Source organism: Anolis sagrei, chromosome 1, assembly GCF_037176765.1.
Source record: "Anolis sagrei isolate rAnoSag1 chromosome 1, rAnoSag1.mat, whole genome shotgun sequence".
Lineage (NCBI taxonomy): Eukaryota > Metazoa > Chordata > Lepidosauria > Squamata > Dactyloidae > Anolis > Anolis sagrei.
In genome coordinates, this window is record NC_090021.1 from 24,229,870 (window position 1) to 24,246,869 (window position 17,000).

At 43.8% G+C, this 17,000-nt stretch overlaps 1 protein-coding gene across 1 annotated transcript in view; it reads left to right on the top strand.

The window, feature by feature from the left end:
* Positions 1–1,234: 1,234 nt before the first annotated feature.
* FBLN7 (fibulin 7) overlaps positions 1,235–17,000 on the top strand; it is a 28,302-nt gene continuing 12,536 nt past the window's right edge. The window contains exons 1-5 of the mRNA XM_060755099.2: positions 1,235–1,718; positions 7,483–7,642; positions 10,412–10,582; positions 15,371–15,496; positions 16,486–16,623. Of these exons, the coding sequence (XP_060611082.2) occupies positions 1,635–1,718; positions 7,483–7,642; positions 10,412–10,582; positions 15,371–15,496; positions 16,486–16,623 (679 nt within the window). The 5' untranslated portion in view covers positions 1,235–1,634. The remainder of the gene's footprint in view (positions 1,719–7,482; positions 7,643–10,411; positions 10,583–15,370; positions 15,497–16,485; positions 16,624–17,000) is intronic.

Genomic DNA, 17,000 nt, shown 5'->3' on the forward strand with positions numbered 1-17,000 from the left:
TCTATGCTAACCTTTGCTCTAACCCTATACCCTGTTTGGCCTTCTGACTGACCAGGAGGACCTCTGTTTTGCCTGGATTCAATTTCAATTTGTTCGCTTTTACCCAGTCTATTACAGCCACCAAGCACTGGTTCAGGACCTGAACAGCCTCCTTAGTAGCAGGTGGGAAGGAGTGACAGAGTTGAGCATCATCTGTGTACATCTGATGAACCATCGCAGGGATTAAGATCCTCTGGGGAGGCCCTGCTTTCCATCCCGCCATTGTCACAGGCACATTGTCACAGGCATGGCTGTGAACCTGCGCCTTCAGGGGGAGTATAACCCCATCAAGCAGAGGCTGTAACCCATACTTACTTACTTAGGCGATCCCTCGTAGTCCGAGGATGATGGTCCTCCAAGATTGGTGTCCTGGCGGTGGGTCCGTAGGTGACTGTGGAGCCCTATTCTTGACCTGCATGTTCTTCCGCAGTGAAGGCATCGGTTTCCTGGTCAAGAATAGGGCTCCACAGTCACCTACGGACCCACCGCCAGGACACCAATCTTGGAGGACCATCATCCTCGGACTACGAGGGATCGCCTAAGTAAGTAAGGGGACGAGAGACAGGGCCTTCTCGGTGATTGCTCCCCGGCTATGGAACTCCCTTCCTGGTGAGATCAGGTTGGCCCCCTCTCTCCTATCCTTTAGAACAGTGGTTCTCAACCTGGGGTCCCCAGGTGTTTTGGCCTACAACTCCCAGAAATCCCAGCCAGTTTACCAGCTGTTAGGATTTCTGGGAGTTGAAGGCCAAAAACATCTGGGGACCCCAGGTTGAGAACCACTGCTTTAGAAGGATGGTAAAAACTTGGCTGTGGGACCAAGCTTTTGGGACAGGGCAATAAAGCGACAATAGGAAAGATGACCAGGCCAATGATTTGATGCGGATGACTAGGACGGTTTCAAATGGTGTATTTTAATATTTTGATAATTTTTTTAATGTTTGTGTATTGTATGTGAATCTGTGTCCTGGCATTGAATGTTTGTGGTGTATATGCTCCTCCCTGAGTCCCCTTCGGGGTGAGAAAGGCAGAATATAAATGTTTTAAATAAATAAATAAATAAACAATTAGACAGGAAATAACCCTTTCAAACCAGGAACAGATCCAAGTTTTCTTACATAGTGTTATCTATTTTTGTTCTTGAGTGTGACCAGTAAATGGCATGTTCTTATTTCCCCATTTGGATGTGTTCCCTTCTCTATTGGGATGTGTTCTTTCTTAAAAGCAGGGAGAGCTGGACTTTTTGCTGGTCTCCCATATTCCCTTTGAGCAACAAAAACAAAGCCAGTGCTTCCAGAGCAGCAGGAGCCCAGCAGTGAATGGAAGGTGCTGGTTTTTCTGTGAGATGGGGAAGGACCTGGATGGCGAGGGAGAGAGAGGGAGCTCCCTGGCTTGCAGCAAAGGCTTCCTTGCCTGCCAATGAGAAGTGGGGACGGAGTGGGCTATTCCTCGGGAACCTGTTGCGTGATACGGAGCCTGCGGCTCAAGTTCACTGACTCCGGATCAGAAGCGAAGAGGTCTCTCTCTCTCTCTGTGTGTCTCTCTGCCTTTGCATCTCCCAATTGCAAGAGGTTCCTTGCCTTGGGAAGACCAGCACCATGATGCCTGGACTGCACTGCAGCCTCTGCCTCTTCCTCTTCTTCTTCTGCTTAGCGTCGTGCCAGGAATCTCCAGCTTCCCAGGTAAAGGCAAACTTAGCAAACTCCTGCTCTAAGGTTGGCTTACTACTCCTCGTCATTTGGACGTCTGTCCCTTTAAGAGTGTTGCGGGAAGCGAATACAATCCATGCAAAATGCCAGTCAAGGGACTGACACTTCTCTTGCTGACTCTCTCTCTCTATTGAAAAGCTGGACCCTTTCCCTCCCTCACCGCTGTTTCTTTCTGCTCTCTCTTTAGCCAAAGGCAAGAGGAAAGTAAGGGGCCATCTACATTGTGGAATTAATGCAGTTTGGCACCACTTTAATCGCCATGGAGTTTGGGGAGGCAGCGCCACTCCTTGTAAAACTATAGCTCCCATGATTGCATAGCATTGAACCTTGGCAGTTAAAGTGGTGGCAAACTGCATTAATTCCGATAGTGTAGATGCACCCTTGGATGAGTAAAACTCAGGGCACTCAATGCTGTGGAATCATGGGATTTGTAGTTCCTTTGGTCAGAAAATGCTGCAAACCTTGGAAAACTGCAAGCCCTGTAATGCCATAGCACCGAGCCTTCTCATTTGTAATTCCTTTAGTCAGAAAAGGCTGCAGACCTTGGAAAACTATAACCCCTGTGATGCCATACACTGAGCCTTGGGATTTGTAGTTCCTTTGGTCAGAAAATGCTGCAGACCTTGGAAAACTACAACCCCTGTGATGTCATAGCACTGAGCCTTGGGATTTGTAGTTCCTTTGGTCAGAATATGCGGCAGACCTTGGAAAACTGCAACCTCTGTGATGCCATAGCACTGAACCTTGGGGTTTGTAGTTCCTTTGGTCAGAAAATGCTGCAGACCTTGGAAAATTATAACCCCTCTGATGCCATAGCACTGAGCCTTGGAATTTGTAGTTCCTTTGGTCATAAAATGCTGCAGACCTTGGAGAACCACAATCTCTGTGATGCCATAGCACTGAGCCTTGGGATTTGTAGTTCCTTTGGTCAGAAAATGCTGCAGACCTTGGAGAAATGCAACCCCTGTGATGCCATAGCACCGAGCCCTGTGATTTGTAGTTCCTTTGGTCAGAAAATACTGCAGACCTTGGGAAACTACAACCCCTGTGATGCCATAGGTCAGAAAATACTGCAAACCTTGGGAAACTACAACTCCCGTGATGCCATAGCGCTGAGCCATGGCAGCTAAAGTGTTGCCTGAGTGCATTGATTCTACATTAATTGTGCATTTGCTCACATTAACTGTAAGTAGATGCACCTGCCTGCAAACTTTGTTTCGTGCACAAAATAACTAAAAATATTGTATGTGCAAAATTTCTTCCAAGCTATATGTATAATGAAGCATAAATGGTTGGCTCTGATTGCTAAGAGTATGTATATTTGTGGAAAATCTGAAATCCAAAATATTTCTACTCACAAGTATTTCGCATCAGGGGTAGACAACCTGTAATAGTTTTTTATCAGGAGGTATAACTCAGGCATGGGCAAACTTTGGCTCTCCAGGTGTTTTGGACTCCAACTCCCACCATTCCTAACAGCCTCAGGACCTTTTCTTTTCACCCTCAGCCGCTTAAGCGGCTGAGGGAGAAAAGAAAAGGGCCTGAGGCTGTTAGGAATGGTGGGAGTTGGGAGTCCAAAACACCTGGAGAGCCAAAGTTTGCCCATGCCTGATATAACCTGTCTGTGAGTCACATCTATTCCTGCAAGATTGGTCCAGGTTACGAGCCAAGCGCAGCTCCAGATACACTCCGTTTATAAATTACCCTTTTAATTGATTTTCTCCTGAATTTAATACCTGGTTAGTTACATTTCTTACAGTCATATTGGTGAAATATGAAACTGCAACCCTATGACTGGGCTAAGGAAATAAACTCGACCTGCTCCTCCAGAAATACCTAAACAAACTAGTTCAGTCGAGCAATATCAAATCAAATCATTTTGCTGGAGAGAGTGAGCTATTCAGTGGTGAAGTTTATTATGCTTAACTGTACCGCAGCAGCTCGTGTTAAAAATAACCCCTTGACAAAGAGCGTATTATAAAAGTATGAAGCGTGCCTCCCGACTTCTTCTTCTTCTTGCATGCCACACATGATAAGAGTTAGGGAGAAGGAAGAACAGCATGCTTTCTCAACCCAGTAAATGAATCCGTTAGATTGTTTGATCATCTCAAATCTCTGAAATGTCAGGTATGCTGTCTCTATAGCAGGGGTCCCCAAACCTTTTAAACAGGGGGCCAGATTACTGTCCCTCTGACCATTGGAGGGCCGGACTATAGGGGTTTTTTTCAAAAAAATGACCAAATTCCTATGCACACTGCACATGTCTTATTTTGCTACTGTTATGAATCGTAAGTCTGACCTGGCCACGGTAGTCCACGCTCTGGTTACATCCCGTTTAGACTACTGCAACGCTCTCTACGTGGGGTTGCCTTTGAAGACGGCCCGGAAGCTCCAATTAGTCCAACGCTCGGCAGCCATGATACTAACAGGAGCGGAGCGCAGGGAGCATACAACTCCTCTGCTGCACCAGCTCCACTGGCTGCCGATTTGCTACCGGGCTCAATTCAAAGTGCTGGCGTTGGCCTTTAAAGCCCTAAACGGTTCTGGCCCAACTTACCTATCCGAACGTATCTCGGCCTATCAGCCCACCAGGACCCTAAGATCTTCTGGGGGGGGCCCTACTCTCTATCCCGCCTGCTTCACAGGTGCGGCTGGCGGGGACGAGACACAGGGCCTTTTCTGTGGTGGCCCCGTGGCTATGGAACGCCCTTCCCATGGAGGTAAGATCAGCTCCCTCATTGATGGTATTCAGGAAAAGACTAAAAACGTGGATGTTCGAGCAGGCGTTCGGTTAACTCAGTGCAATAAGTGTAATGATTGAAGGACTGGCAATCTGGACGACGAAACTGGATCACGATTTTAGTCAAGAGATGAATTGGATTGTTTATTGATATATGTATTGTGGATTATGTTTTTATGCTTTTAAACTGTATACTGTTGTTTGTTATAAGTTGTTGTAAACCGCGTTGAGTCGCCGGCTAGGCTGAGAAACGGCGGTATACAAGTATAGCAAATAAATAAATAAATAAATAAATAAATAATGTAAATATCTGATATGCAGGATGTATTTTTATTGTTACAATCGAAACATAAAGCATAGTGATTAATCACAAAAACAATATGTAATATACATTGTGAAATATTTATTTCTAATTACAAATAAATGAAATTTTGATTTCAAGCATGTCACAACGTGTGTAACAGTCTTAATATAACAGCAGGGAATCCATGAATATGTTGACTGTTCAGCCCTCAGTGAGGACAAAACTACATAATTTGTTTGTAACTTGGGGACTGCCTGTCCAGGTTGGGTCACAGGGGTCACAGAGATGACTGTACAGAAGAATAACGCCTGGCAAAGTCAATGTAAGATTAAATGTCTCTGACCTGGAATGCTAAGCAGGGCCAGTTCTGGTTAGTATTTGGATGGGAAGCCACAAATGTGCTCTATTTCAGAGAAAGAAACTGACAAAACTATTTTTGAGTATTTCCTCTCAAAGAAAACCCTATTAAATTCATGGGGCCGCCATAAATAAAAGGAGAACTCTACACACACCCAACCATGGGCTGCTGAAAGCAATATAGGAATACATAGAAAAAGATAGCTTTAGCATTTCTGAAAATAAAATAGTTCCAATGAAAATGAGGGAAAAAATATATTTTCTGTCGTTTTGAAAGTGGTTTTTTGGAATATGTAAGCATGAGTCCCCTTTCAGGGGGAGAAGGGCAGGGTATAAATTTAGGAAATAAATCTATATAAATAAAAATGTAATGTTCATTTGTGGGATTAACAGAAATCAAAAACCACTGGACACTTAACAACCCAATGTATGTCCTTCACTCAAAAAAATTGATTTTGACATTTGGGAGTTGTAGTTCCTGGGATTTATAATCAAAGAACATTCTGAACCCCCCCCCCCCCCCCCAACCAACGATGCAATGGAACCAAACTTGGCACACACAACTTCCATGACCAACAGAAAATACTGGAAGGGTTTGGTGGGCAGTGTCCTTTGGTTTTGGAGTTGTAGTTCACCTACATCCAGAGATGTTGAATCTGGACCAAACGGTGTTGGATCTCAAACGATGTTGGATCTGGACCAAACTTGGCCGGACCAGGCTTCTCCCTCTTTCTTTCTTTCTTTCTTTCTTTCCTTCCTTCTTTCCTCTTGCCCCTTTCTCTTCCCTTTCCCTTCCTTCCTTCCTTCCTTCCTTCCTTCCTTCCTTCCTTCCTTCCCTTCCTTTCCTTCCTTCTCCTTTCCCCTCCCTCCTTCCCTTCCTTCTTCTTTCTCTCCCATGTGGGAAGGAGAAAACTACCAGGTGGGGACACCGGGCCAGGCGCCGCCTCTGCTTGTTCTCCTGGCGCGGCTGGGAGGGAAGCAGGAGGCGCCTCGTGGCCACGGAGAACAAGAGAGCGCAGCAGAAGAAGATCTGCGGCCATGAGGCGCCTCCTGTTCCCCTCCCAGCCACGCCAGGAGAACAAGCAGAGGCGGCGCAGGGTGGGTGTGGCCAGGCAACACTGGCTTCCCCAGGCCGGCATCCCCACCAAGTAGGGGAGGGAAGGATGGAGGAAGAAGGAAAGGAAGGGAGGGAAGGAGGGAGGGGAAAGGAGAAGGAAGGGGAAGGGGAGAGAAAGGGGGAAGGGGAAGGAAGGAAGGAAAGAAAGAGGGAGAAGCCTGGTCCAGCGCGACCCCACCTGAAGCCGCTCCGGAGGGAGAGAGAGAAACGGCGAGGGGCTTTGCGCCAGCCCAGGCCAGGCCGCATGGGCCGGATAAATGCCCTTGGCGGGCCGCATCTGGCCCGCGGGCCTGAGTTTGGGGACCCCTGTCATAGAACTTTACCTCAGATAACGGTGTGTTGGTGGCAAAGCCTCTACAGCCTCCAAACACTTAATTGAATTTATTTAATAATCATCTTACATAGTGGTGGCAGCAGATAGTTTGAGTCTGAGGCAGTTCTTAATTAACAGTAGCCTTTACTGTATTGGTGGTACAGCGTCAGGGACTGTAAGTAAGAATCTTCCACACCATACATATGCATATCAATAAAATAAACAAATAAGTTAAAATCCAAACGGTTAATTAAAATCACGCAATCCAAATCATAGTCCATGGTCATACCATTTGTCATTATAAGTACATTGACTTCAGGCCTCTCAGAGAAAACAACATTGCTTTAAGATGGTATTTCTGTCTCCGTTCTCAAGTTCATGATTGAAGTTTCCTGTTCTGGTTCATGTTTTTGTTTCCGTAAAGGTTTGCCTTGGAAGAAGCTCTTGGTTCTTGGTTTATGGATTTATGTTTGGATAACTGCTTTGGATTCTGGCTCTCTTGACTTTGTGTACCTTGCTATTTTTTGGATTACTGCTATTTTGTATTTTCTACTCTACTTACCCTTTTGGAGTTGCCATTTTTCCTTTTGAACCTGCTTCCTTTAATAAACATTTCAGAAAGTATTATTGGACTCTGGTGTGATGCTGGGCGAAAAGGTGTTTCAGTGCTGGAGTGCAACACTAGGAACCTGTAGGCCCTCCAGCATGGCTCTGTGGTCAACTTCCACTGGAGATTGACCAAAAGGTCATACTAAAGGACTTGAGAGAGAATAGACTGGGAAAAATTGCTTTCAATGTATTCTACATTATTTTTATCAAACATATAGATACTGTGCCAGCACCTGCTGTTGCGCGACACTCTACAATAATAATTTTACCCCTTTTTTCTCATTATCTTTCCTGCAGAGCTGCTTGAACAAGCAGCAGCTTCTGACCACCATCCGTCAAATGCAGCAGTTCTTGAAAGGCCATGAAACACGATTTGTAGAGGGAATACGGCTCATGAAACACCGATTAACAACCCTGCAAAACACAGTGACTAAAGCTGCACCAGAACCGCAAACTGGTAAAGAAGTGTGGCGTGGGGGGATAGGATTTCCACATGATGTAAGATGTGGGGACGAGATAGAAGATTGGTTTGGTTTAGGGTATTCTGATGATCATTGGTTTCTTGATTCACTAGATGTCAATGGACTGAATAACTACAATGGTACTCGGTGGCCTTGGACAAATCTAAGTTGCTTCGTGGTAAAGCAAAGGACTGTCAAACTAGATGGCCCTTGTGATCTCTTCCAACTCTATGACTCTGATTTTATGAGTGTTCATACAGTTACACTATAAAGTACTTAGTTGCAGATCCACTTGCAACATCCTAGCTTCAAGTAGTACTAGTAGCAAGCGGAATACACTTTCAAATATTGTCGAAGGCTTTCATGGCCGGAATCACTGGGTTGTTGTAGGTTTTTTGGGCTATATGGCCACGTTCTCTCCTGATGTTTCTCAGGAGAGGATGGCAACCATCCTCAGAGGCTGTAAAGTCTACTGGAAACTAGGAAAATGGGGTTTATATGTCTGTGGAATGTCCAGGATGGGAGAAAGAACTCTTGTCTGCTGGAGCTAGGTGTGAATGTTTCAATTGGCCATCTTGATTAGCATTTGATGCCCCTACAGTTTTTAGGTGTGGCCTGGGGGAATCCTTTGTTGAGGGGTGATTAGCTGTCCCTGATTGTTTCTTGTCTGGAGTTCCCCTGTGTTTGAGTGTTGTTCTTTATTTGCTGTTATAATTTTAGAGTTTTTTTAATACTGGTAGGCAGATTTTGTTCATTTTCATGGTTTCTTCCTTTCTGTTGAAATTGTCCACATGCTTGTGGATTTCAATAGCTTCTCTGTCTAGCCTGACATGGTAGTTGTTAGAGCGGTCCAGCATTTCTGTGTTCTCAGATAATATGCGGTGTCCAGGTTGGTTCATCAGGTGCTCTGCTATAGCTGACTTCTCTGATTGAAGTAGTCTGCAGTGGCTTTCATGTTCCTTGATTTGTGTTTGGGCACTGCATTTGGTGGTCCCTATGTAGACGTGTCTACAGCTGTATGGTATATGGTAGACTCCTACCATGGACATTCTACAGATACAGAAATCCAATTTTCCTAGTTTTCAACAGACCTCAAATCCTCTGAGAATGCTTTTCATAGATGCAGGTGAAACGTCAGGAGAGAATGCTTCTAGAATATGGCCATAGAGCCCAAAAAACCTACAACAACCCGCTTTCAAGTAGGTAATGACCACTTACCACCCATAGTTTTCAGAAGTAACATTCTTTTCTATTTCTCAAAGGTATCCAGTATGGGCACTTCTAATTAATTAAAGAAAATAACATCTAAAGGTGGTAGAAATCACACACTGTACTTCCATCCATCTCATTGTAATCTAACATCCACAACAAAGTTCAAGGCAGCAAACATGAGATCCTGCACAAGCTGGCACTTGAACCATGAGATATATCACCTATACCATTCAGTACATATCAGGGAAGGGAAATAATTACTTGTAATCTATTGTTTGTATTTTGTTACTTTCATATCCTATCAGTCATGAGTGAAGAAGTCCACCTGCATACAGTCAGGTATATTCAGGAAATTTGGAATAGTTCTATATACAGTTGGACCTCAACTTTTATGGAGATTGGGCATAGCATCTCTGCGAAAGTGGGAAAAACTGAATATCAATAAAAGTTGTGGACACCATTATTTTTAGCTGAAAAAAATACTCTCAGCATCTCTAAGTCCTCCAACTCGATTACAGCAAAAGCTAAAGTTTTCTGGAGGACCTTAAAACACCTAGAGAGAATATACAGTATGTTTTTAGTTTTGAAAAGGGCAGTAACAGAGATGATGGTGAATACACTTGTTGTTGTTCATTCGTTCAGTCGTCTCCGACTCTTCGTGACCTCATGGACCAGCCCACGCCAGAGCTCCCTGTCGGCCGTCACCACCCCCATCTCCTTCAAGGTCAGTCCAGTCACTTCAAGGATGCCATCCATCCATCTTGCCCTTGGTCGGCCCCTCTTCCTTTTGCCTTCCACTTTCCCCAGCATAATTGTCTTCTCTAGGCTTTCCTGTCTCCTCATGATGTGGCCAAAGTACTTCAACTTTGTCTCTAGTATCCTTCCCTCCAGTGAGCAGCCGAGCTTTATTTCCTGGAGGATGGACTGGTTGGATCTTCTCGCAGTCTCAGAACTTTCCTCCAACACCACAGTTCAAAAGCATCTATCTTCCTTCGCTCAGCCTTCCCTAAGGTCCAGCTCTCGCATCCGTAGGTGACTACAGGGAATACCATGGCTTTGACTAGGCGGATCTTTGTTGCCAGTCTGATGTCTCTACTCTTTACTATTTTATCAAGACTGGACATTGCTCTCCTCCCAAGAAGTAAGCGTCTTCTGATTTCCTGGCCACAGTCTGCATCTGCAGTAATCTTTGCGCCTAGAAATACAAAGTCTGTCACGGCCTCCACATTTTCTCCCTCTATTTTCCAGTTGTCAATCATTCTTGTTGCCATAATCTTGGTTTTTTTGATGTTTAGCTGCAACCCGGTGAATACACTAATATGTGAATAATTAAATCTGTGAATGTTTAATGTGGCGAAATGACTGTATTTTGCCCTGTTTCTTCCACAAGAAACTAACTAAATAGGAACACAGTGACTGCTTTATGCTCTCCTAGCAGTTTCTCATCCAGCTTCTAAGTAGACTCAAGCTTGCTTATTTTCTGGAATCAGAAAAGATAGGTTTGGTGCTCATTAAATATCTTTCAAGCCCTGACTGTCCAATTGTCTTTTTAGTGTTCTGCCCAAACCTGGAAGTTCCTGTGCATGGCAAGAGATTTGGCACCAAGAACATGGTGGACCACGAAGTCCATTTCACCTGTGATCCTGGATTCCAGCTCGCTGGTTCCAGTTCTCGGATGTGCCAGCCTAATGGTACTTGGACTGGAGAAGCTACTCAATGCAAAGGTATCCTTGCCTTTTGATTTCCTTGCTCTTGGCACAAACGCCTTGCTAAACAAGCCATAGATGATATAATATAGTTATAAGACTAGTACCCCTTAATACACTTCCTCATGTTGTGGTGACCCCCAACCATAACATTATTTGCGTTGCTACTTCATAACTGTAATTTTGCTACTGTTATGAAACGTTATGTAAATATTTGATATGCAGGGTGCATTTTCATTCCCTGGACCAATTTTGGCACAAATACCCTATATGTCCAAATTTAAATACTGTTGGGATTGGGGAAGGATTGATTTTGTCATTTGGAAGTTGTAGTTGCTGGGATTTATAATTAACCTAAAATCAAAGGGCATTGTGAACTCCATCAATGATGGAATTGAACCAAACTTGGTACAAAGAATTCTCATGACCAACAGAAAATACTGTAAGGGTTTGGTGTGAATTGACCTTGAGTTTTGGAGTTGTAGTTCACCTACATCCAGAGAGCACTGTGGACTCAAACAATGCTGAATCTGGACCAAACTTGGCACACAGACCCAACATGTCCAACTGTGAACATTGGTGAGATTTGGGGAGGATTGACCCACAGTTTTGGAAGTTGTAGCTCACCCATATCCTTATGCATTTTCTAATGGCAGCATTATTTAAAAACAAAAGGAAAGATTGACTTTTTTCTAATAAATAACATTACAAATTACCTAAGTTGCTCCTGCTCCTCCTGATGCTGCTGTGCCACTCTCAGTCCCATGTCGCACGAGTGCTTTTCCCGCTGCCTTGAAGGGACTCGCTCACACGAGCCTCCCTCCAACCTTGCACACTCTCCCTCACCCACACATGTGCACCGCTTTGTCATGCACAAAGCATGCCTGCTCTCCCCTCCCCACTTGGAGTCTCAGAAACAGCCCTCCCCTTGGCTGAGAGGCCAGCTGAGAGGCTGACCAATCACACAGGAGGAGGGCTTTTGGTGGGAGGATTCACTGTCTGTTTCCAAAAAGGAAGAGAAGGACAGGCAAAGAGACCTTCAGCCTTCTCTGCCAAATGGGTGCCCAAGACCATCAGAAATCTACTACACTTGATCTTAGCTGACACACACACCCCTCGAGACCCCCCCCCCCCGGGGTCCTGGCCCCCAGGTTGAGAAACACTGACATAAAGCGTTATTCCTAGCTAATATAAAATGTTAAAACATTATGCTGATCTTGTTCACTGTCCTCGGAATATTATGAGCCATTCTGAAACACTGTCCCTGTTATTCATTGTGGTGAATGCTGAAGAGCCCAGCATCAATCAAATCCTTCAACAGATCCTTTATTTCTAATAACAGATGCCAGCATGTGAAAAACGGATTGGCAAGGCACAAACATAGTCATTATTTTAATGTGCTGATTTGCAAACATGTCATTCTGCCAATATGTGATTTATGTAGGTTGCCAAACAAGAAAATTATATATAATTGCCTCTATAAAAAATATTTACTGGGAAGAACTTTGTTCAGTGATGATAAACAGGAAATTAACATACACATTTCAAATTCTGGAAGAGATAGTGGAATATGTTTGCCTGTTGCGTGTAGCAGAAAACTGTTTGCTAACTTTGAAGCCACGTGTATTACAATTATATGCAGAAGAGTAATTACTTATTTATTTCTTCTGCATTTATCTGTAGTTATCTATTTATTTTGCTATTTGTTTAATAAAGAAAAAATTAACTATAGAATTAAATGCAATTTGATACCACTTTAATTGTCATGGCTCACTGCCATGGAATTATGGGAGTTGTAATTTTACACAGTTTCATTTATTTATTTGTTTCCAACATTTGTACCCCGTCCTTCTCAACCCCCGAAGGGTAGCTTACATCAGCAACAATTCAATGCCAACACATACACAATACATATGCAACATATCATAACATTAGACATTAAATAAAACCATTAAGTTAAAATCCATTTTAAAAACATTACTAACAACCATTTAGCCAAATCCAATCCAATTCAGCATCCCAAGATTTTGTCAGAGCCTGTCTTTTGGCAGTTCATGTAAATATTACAATCGCTATCAAGCCTTCTCCTCAATTAACTGGCCCTAAAACCATGATTTAAGCTTCTTCCTGAAGGAGAGGAGAGATGGAGCTGACCTAATCTTGCTGGGGGGGTGTCCCAGAGGCGGGGGGCCACTACCGAGAAGGCCCTGTCTCTCGTACCCACCAAACGCGTTTACGAAGAAGGCGGAACCGAGAGCAGGGCCTCCCCCGATTATCTTAAAGTCCGAGGTGGGATGTAGAGGGAGATATGTTCAGACAAGTAAAATGGCCGGAACTGTAAAAGGCTTTATAGGTCAAGACCCACACTTTGAATTGTGTACGGAAATGGACTGGCAGCCAATGGAGCTGACACAACAGAGAGGTAGTATGCTCCCTATATGTCACTCCAGTTAGTAATCTGGCTACTGCCCATTGGACTAGTTGGAGTTTCTGAACAGTCTTCAAAGGCAACCCCACATAGAGTGCATTGCAGTAATCTATTCGGGATGTAGCAAGGGCATGGACCACCATTTACCTTCTCTGCCAAATAGTGCTGGTGTCTCACTAAATTACAAATTACAGGATTTGATAGTATTGGGCCATAGTAGTTAAAGAGGTGTCAAACTGCATTAATCCTACAGTGTGGATGCACCCTCTAAACCTTCACACTGTATCGTTTTGTACCAGACGCCACCTGTTTGCTTTTGATATCAGTCCTTCCTCATGTATGACAGGCACTTGATGGGGGGGAAGGACCTATATGTGTGATTAATGGTCCCTCCCTACACTACTGACTTATTTTTATTTTCTAGTAAAGGTTAAATCAATGCAAACTCCTCACCACCACCACCACCACCTCTTTCTTGCCCTGTTGTCTATGGTTTACACTTTCACACACTCTTCCTTTGGGCATTTAGAGCATGGAGGCATTGAAAGTGTGGTTTGTTTAAACAAATCGCCACCACATTATGTGAAATGCATATGAGCCATTGAACCATAGCGCCTGAACACTGATGTGGCTAGAGGACAGTCCCTTCTCCATTGTAGCTGAGAAGTTTCTGAAGGGATTAAAAGATGCCTTGTGTTAGCCAGATAGTCTAAGATCAGGTGGCTGGCTGAGACAGGAAGAAGGACCATGATTCATATTATCAGCATAAATCTTTCCCCCCACAGTGTCTGTATACACATATTGTTTGGGAGATTCGCACCTGGCCTGTGTGTAAAAAAACAACACAACTGCATTTTCCCCCTTTGAAATATCTGAGCGGTGGCTGGTAACTTGGTTCAGGTATCACTGCCCAGTGATCCATATCTTCGCTTAAGTGAAGCAGATGAGAGTCTCAACCTAACAGAAAGTTCAAGGACATGAGAGGCCAAGAGAACAAGGACAGCGCTTTTGCAACTCCTTGATTGCTCATTCAATAACTTCATGGTCTGGTGACCTCTGATTATTTAGAGTATTCTATTGATGCACAAGACAGCTTGGCATTTGACAGATGTAAAGCCATTCCAGCCCAAGAGGCATTCACAGTCCTGTTGCTTCAAGGAATTCTGCCAGACTAATTATTTCAACACAAAAAAAGCCAGAGAAAAGGTTAAGGTGGCACAGGTGGTGGTGTGAGTTTAGGAGTTATTTGTGGGTAGATCTATATGGGCCAAATGAGTTGTCCCAGGGCAAATGGACTCTGCGGCATTACCACGATACACAGAGTCCATTCACAGCCATGCAGTAAAAGACTGTTTAATGTAGCCTGATCCCACACTTTTAAAAGTCGCTGTTGTAGTCTGTCTAGCATCAGAAGATTTTTCTGAGTGTTCAGGGGATGAGGGGGATGATGGGTTCCAAAATTAGGGGTCTGTGAATGTTTGGGGGAAATTGCAGACAGATGGGGCAGATGTTTTGAATTGTTCCCAGGCAACAGGGGGAAATGAAAGTACCAGTTCCCTTGAGGAAAAGGCCTTGGGAAGCCAAGGAGTTTTCAAGGGAGTGCAGATTAGACCTGAGAACGCAAGGTGTGAAAAGCAGGCAATCTAGATATTCTCAGAGGATTCGTGATAAGACTTTGAAGTCCAGATGTGTTAGGCATGATGCCATGGGTTCCTTGGCAGGTTTAAATTAGGTAGTTTGGGTTTCAGGCCTTTCAGAGGAGACAATGTTGCTATTAGGAGATCGGTCTCCTGTTCATAATTCCTGTTTATGATTCCTATTGATGATTCCAAGTTCATGGTTCCTGTATTCTCAAGATTCCCATTTCATGTTCCTGTTTATGCCTATGTACCTTTGGAGAAGTTACTTTGGAGAGGTTCCTGTTTTCATATTTATGGATATATCTTTGGATTTACTCTGTGATTTTAGATTCCTTGGTTTTGGGCTGTAACCAGGCATTTTTGGATTACTGCTACTGAACTCTGGCTTCTTTTGTATATTGCATTTTATACCTTGAATGTCTCTTTTGGATTTGCCCTTTTCCCCCTTTTATATGCTTTTAAAAATAAACATTCTTTAATGGGTCATTGGACTCTGGTATGGTGCTGGGTGAAAGAGATGTTCCAGTGCTAGGGTGCAACAGTCGCAGGATACTCAAGAGCTCTCCTGAATAAAGAGCAAGGAAGAGGTCAGCCCAGCCTCCCAAAAGGAGAGTGTTTTACAGTATGGGAGCAACTAACAGTCCTGCCCACTACCTATGATACCCTTGTGGGCCATTGCATCTTGTGTTGACCATCAGCTTTCACATTATATTTTTTGTTTGTTTGTTTACTTAAAAGATGTCAGTGAATGCACCCCTCACCTCTGCCAGAATGGGGGAACATGTGTGAGTGAAGGTGAACAGTACAAATGCATTTGCTCAAAGGACTGGACTGGCTCCAACTGCCAATACCAAACACAGACAGGTATGTATTTTGCTGACGAGGGAAAGAGAAGATGGGAATATATATGTTTGGAGGAATTACTTTTATTACACTATAGCTCACAGAATCTGTAGGTCACGAGAGATTTGTAATGCCTGTAGCCTGGAATAGTGGTGACGACTCCCTTTCCTACAAGTAGAGCAGGGTAATCATTCCAGTGGTTTTCAACCTTTGGTTCCCCAGATGTTTTGGCCTTCATCTCCCAGATATTCTAACAACTGGTAAGCTGTCTGGGATTTCTGGGGGTTGTAGGGACCCACAGGTTGAAAACCACTGTTCTAAGGTGAAATCTGAACTTTAAAAAAGCTATCCAAGGTGCTGATTATATGTGTTTATGCACCTTCAAGTTGCCTGTTGATTTATGGTGACCTTATGAATTTCATAAGGTTTTCTTGGACAAGGAATACTCAGGAGTGGTTTTGCCAATTCCTCTCTCTGATAAGATAGCCTACAGCGTCTCGTATTTGTTGGTAACCTCCAACAATAGTAACCAGGGCGAACCTCTCTTTTGTGGGAAGCCATTGTTTGCTGTTGTGCCCAGATGTGGTTTGTACAAATCATAGTTTGGCTTGTATGAGTTTCCAGTGGCAAACTATGGCTTGCTGTAAAGCAGAAGCCCACACTTGTAATTTCTCCATTTCCGATGTGGTCAGGGGAGCCCCCTATCTCTCATCCCTTTCCAGGCTTGCACTTTTGAATTTCATCCTTTTTACTCATATATTGTTGGGAAAAAATAAATAAAATTGTGTGGACATGGAGACAGTCTGCAGATCCACCTTAGCAGGGATGGTGTATCCAACAATGACACTGCAGGAAGAGTGTCAATCAAATTGAGCATGGATTTGCAAATCTCATATTGTAAATAGTGAAATAATTGTAAGAAAGACAAAGAAATGTATAAATACAAGCTACTGGAGGAGGAGGATCTTTCTGATCAAAGGATGTCTCCCCATCCCACTGCTCTTTTTTAGTTCCTCCCACATGGAGCGTGACCAACGACCCAGGATTCAGTCGTAAACCACGCTGTGCCAAATTTGACCATATGCAGCAATGCAGCTGTGAAGCAGGCTTCCATATGAGTGGCACCTCAGAAAACAGCATCTGTCAAGGTAAGAGATCCTTTCTGGAGAGCTACCAATTGGAACAGTGTCTGCTCCTGGCTAATGTTAAAGGGGTTCTCTCTAGAAATCTCGATGTCCTGCATCATGACTAGAGAAAGCTGACCGTAGAGTTACTGTAAAGGAGTAGAGTGTTCTAGAAATAACATTTTAAATCAAACTCATGAATATCCAAATCTGCAAAAGTAAAAACCACAAATGTGGAGGGAGAACTGCATGGTGGCTGAGGAGTTTTGGGTGTTGTAGTCCAAAAACTGAATTTTCCCACGTCTGGTTAAATACAGTACAAATGAATGCAATTAGCCTGATTTGGAGTTCCCACAGTTACTTTCAAGATACTATTCACTTCCTGGAAAAGCCGCTTTGGG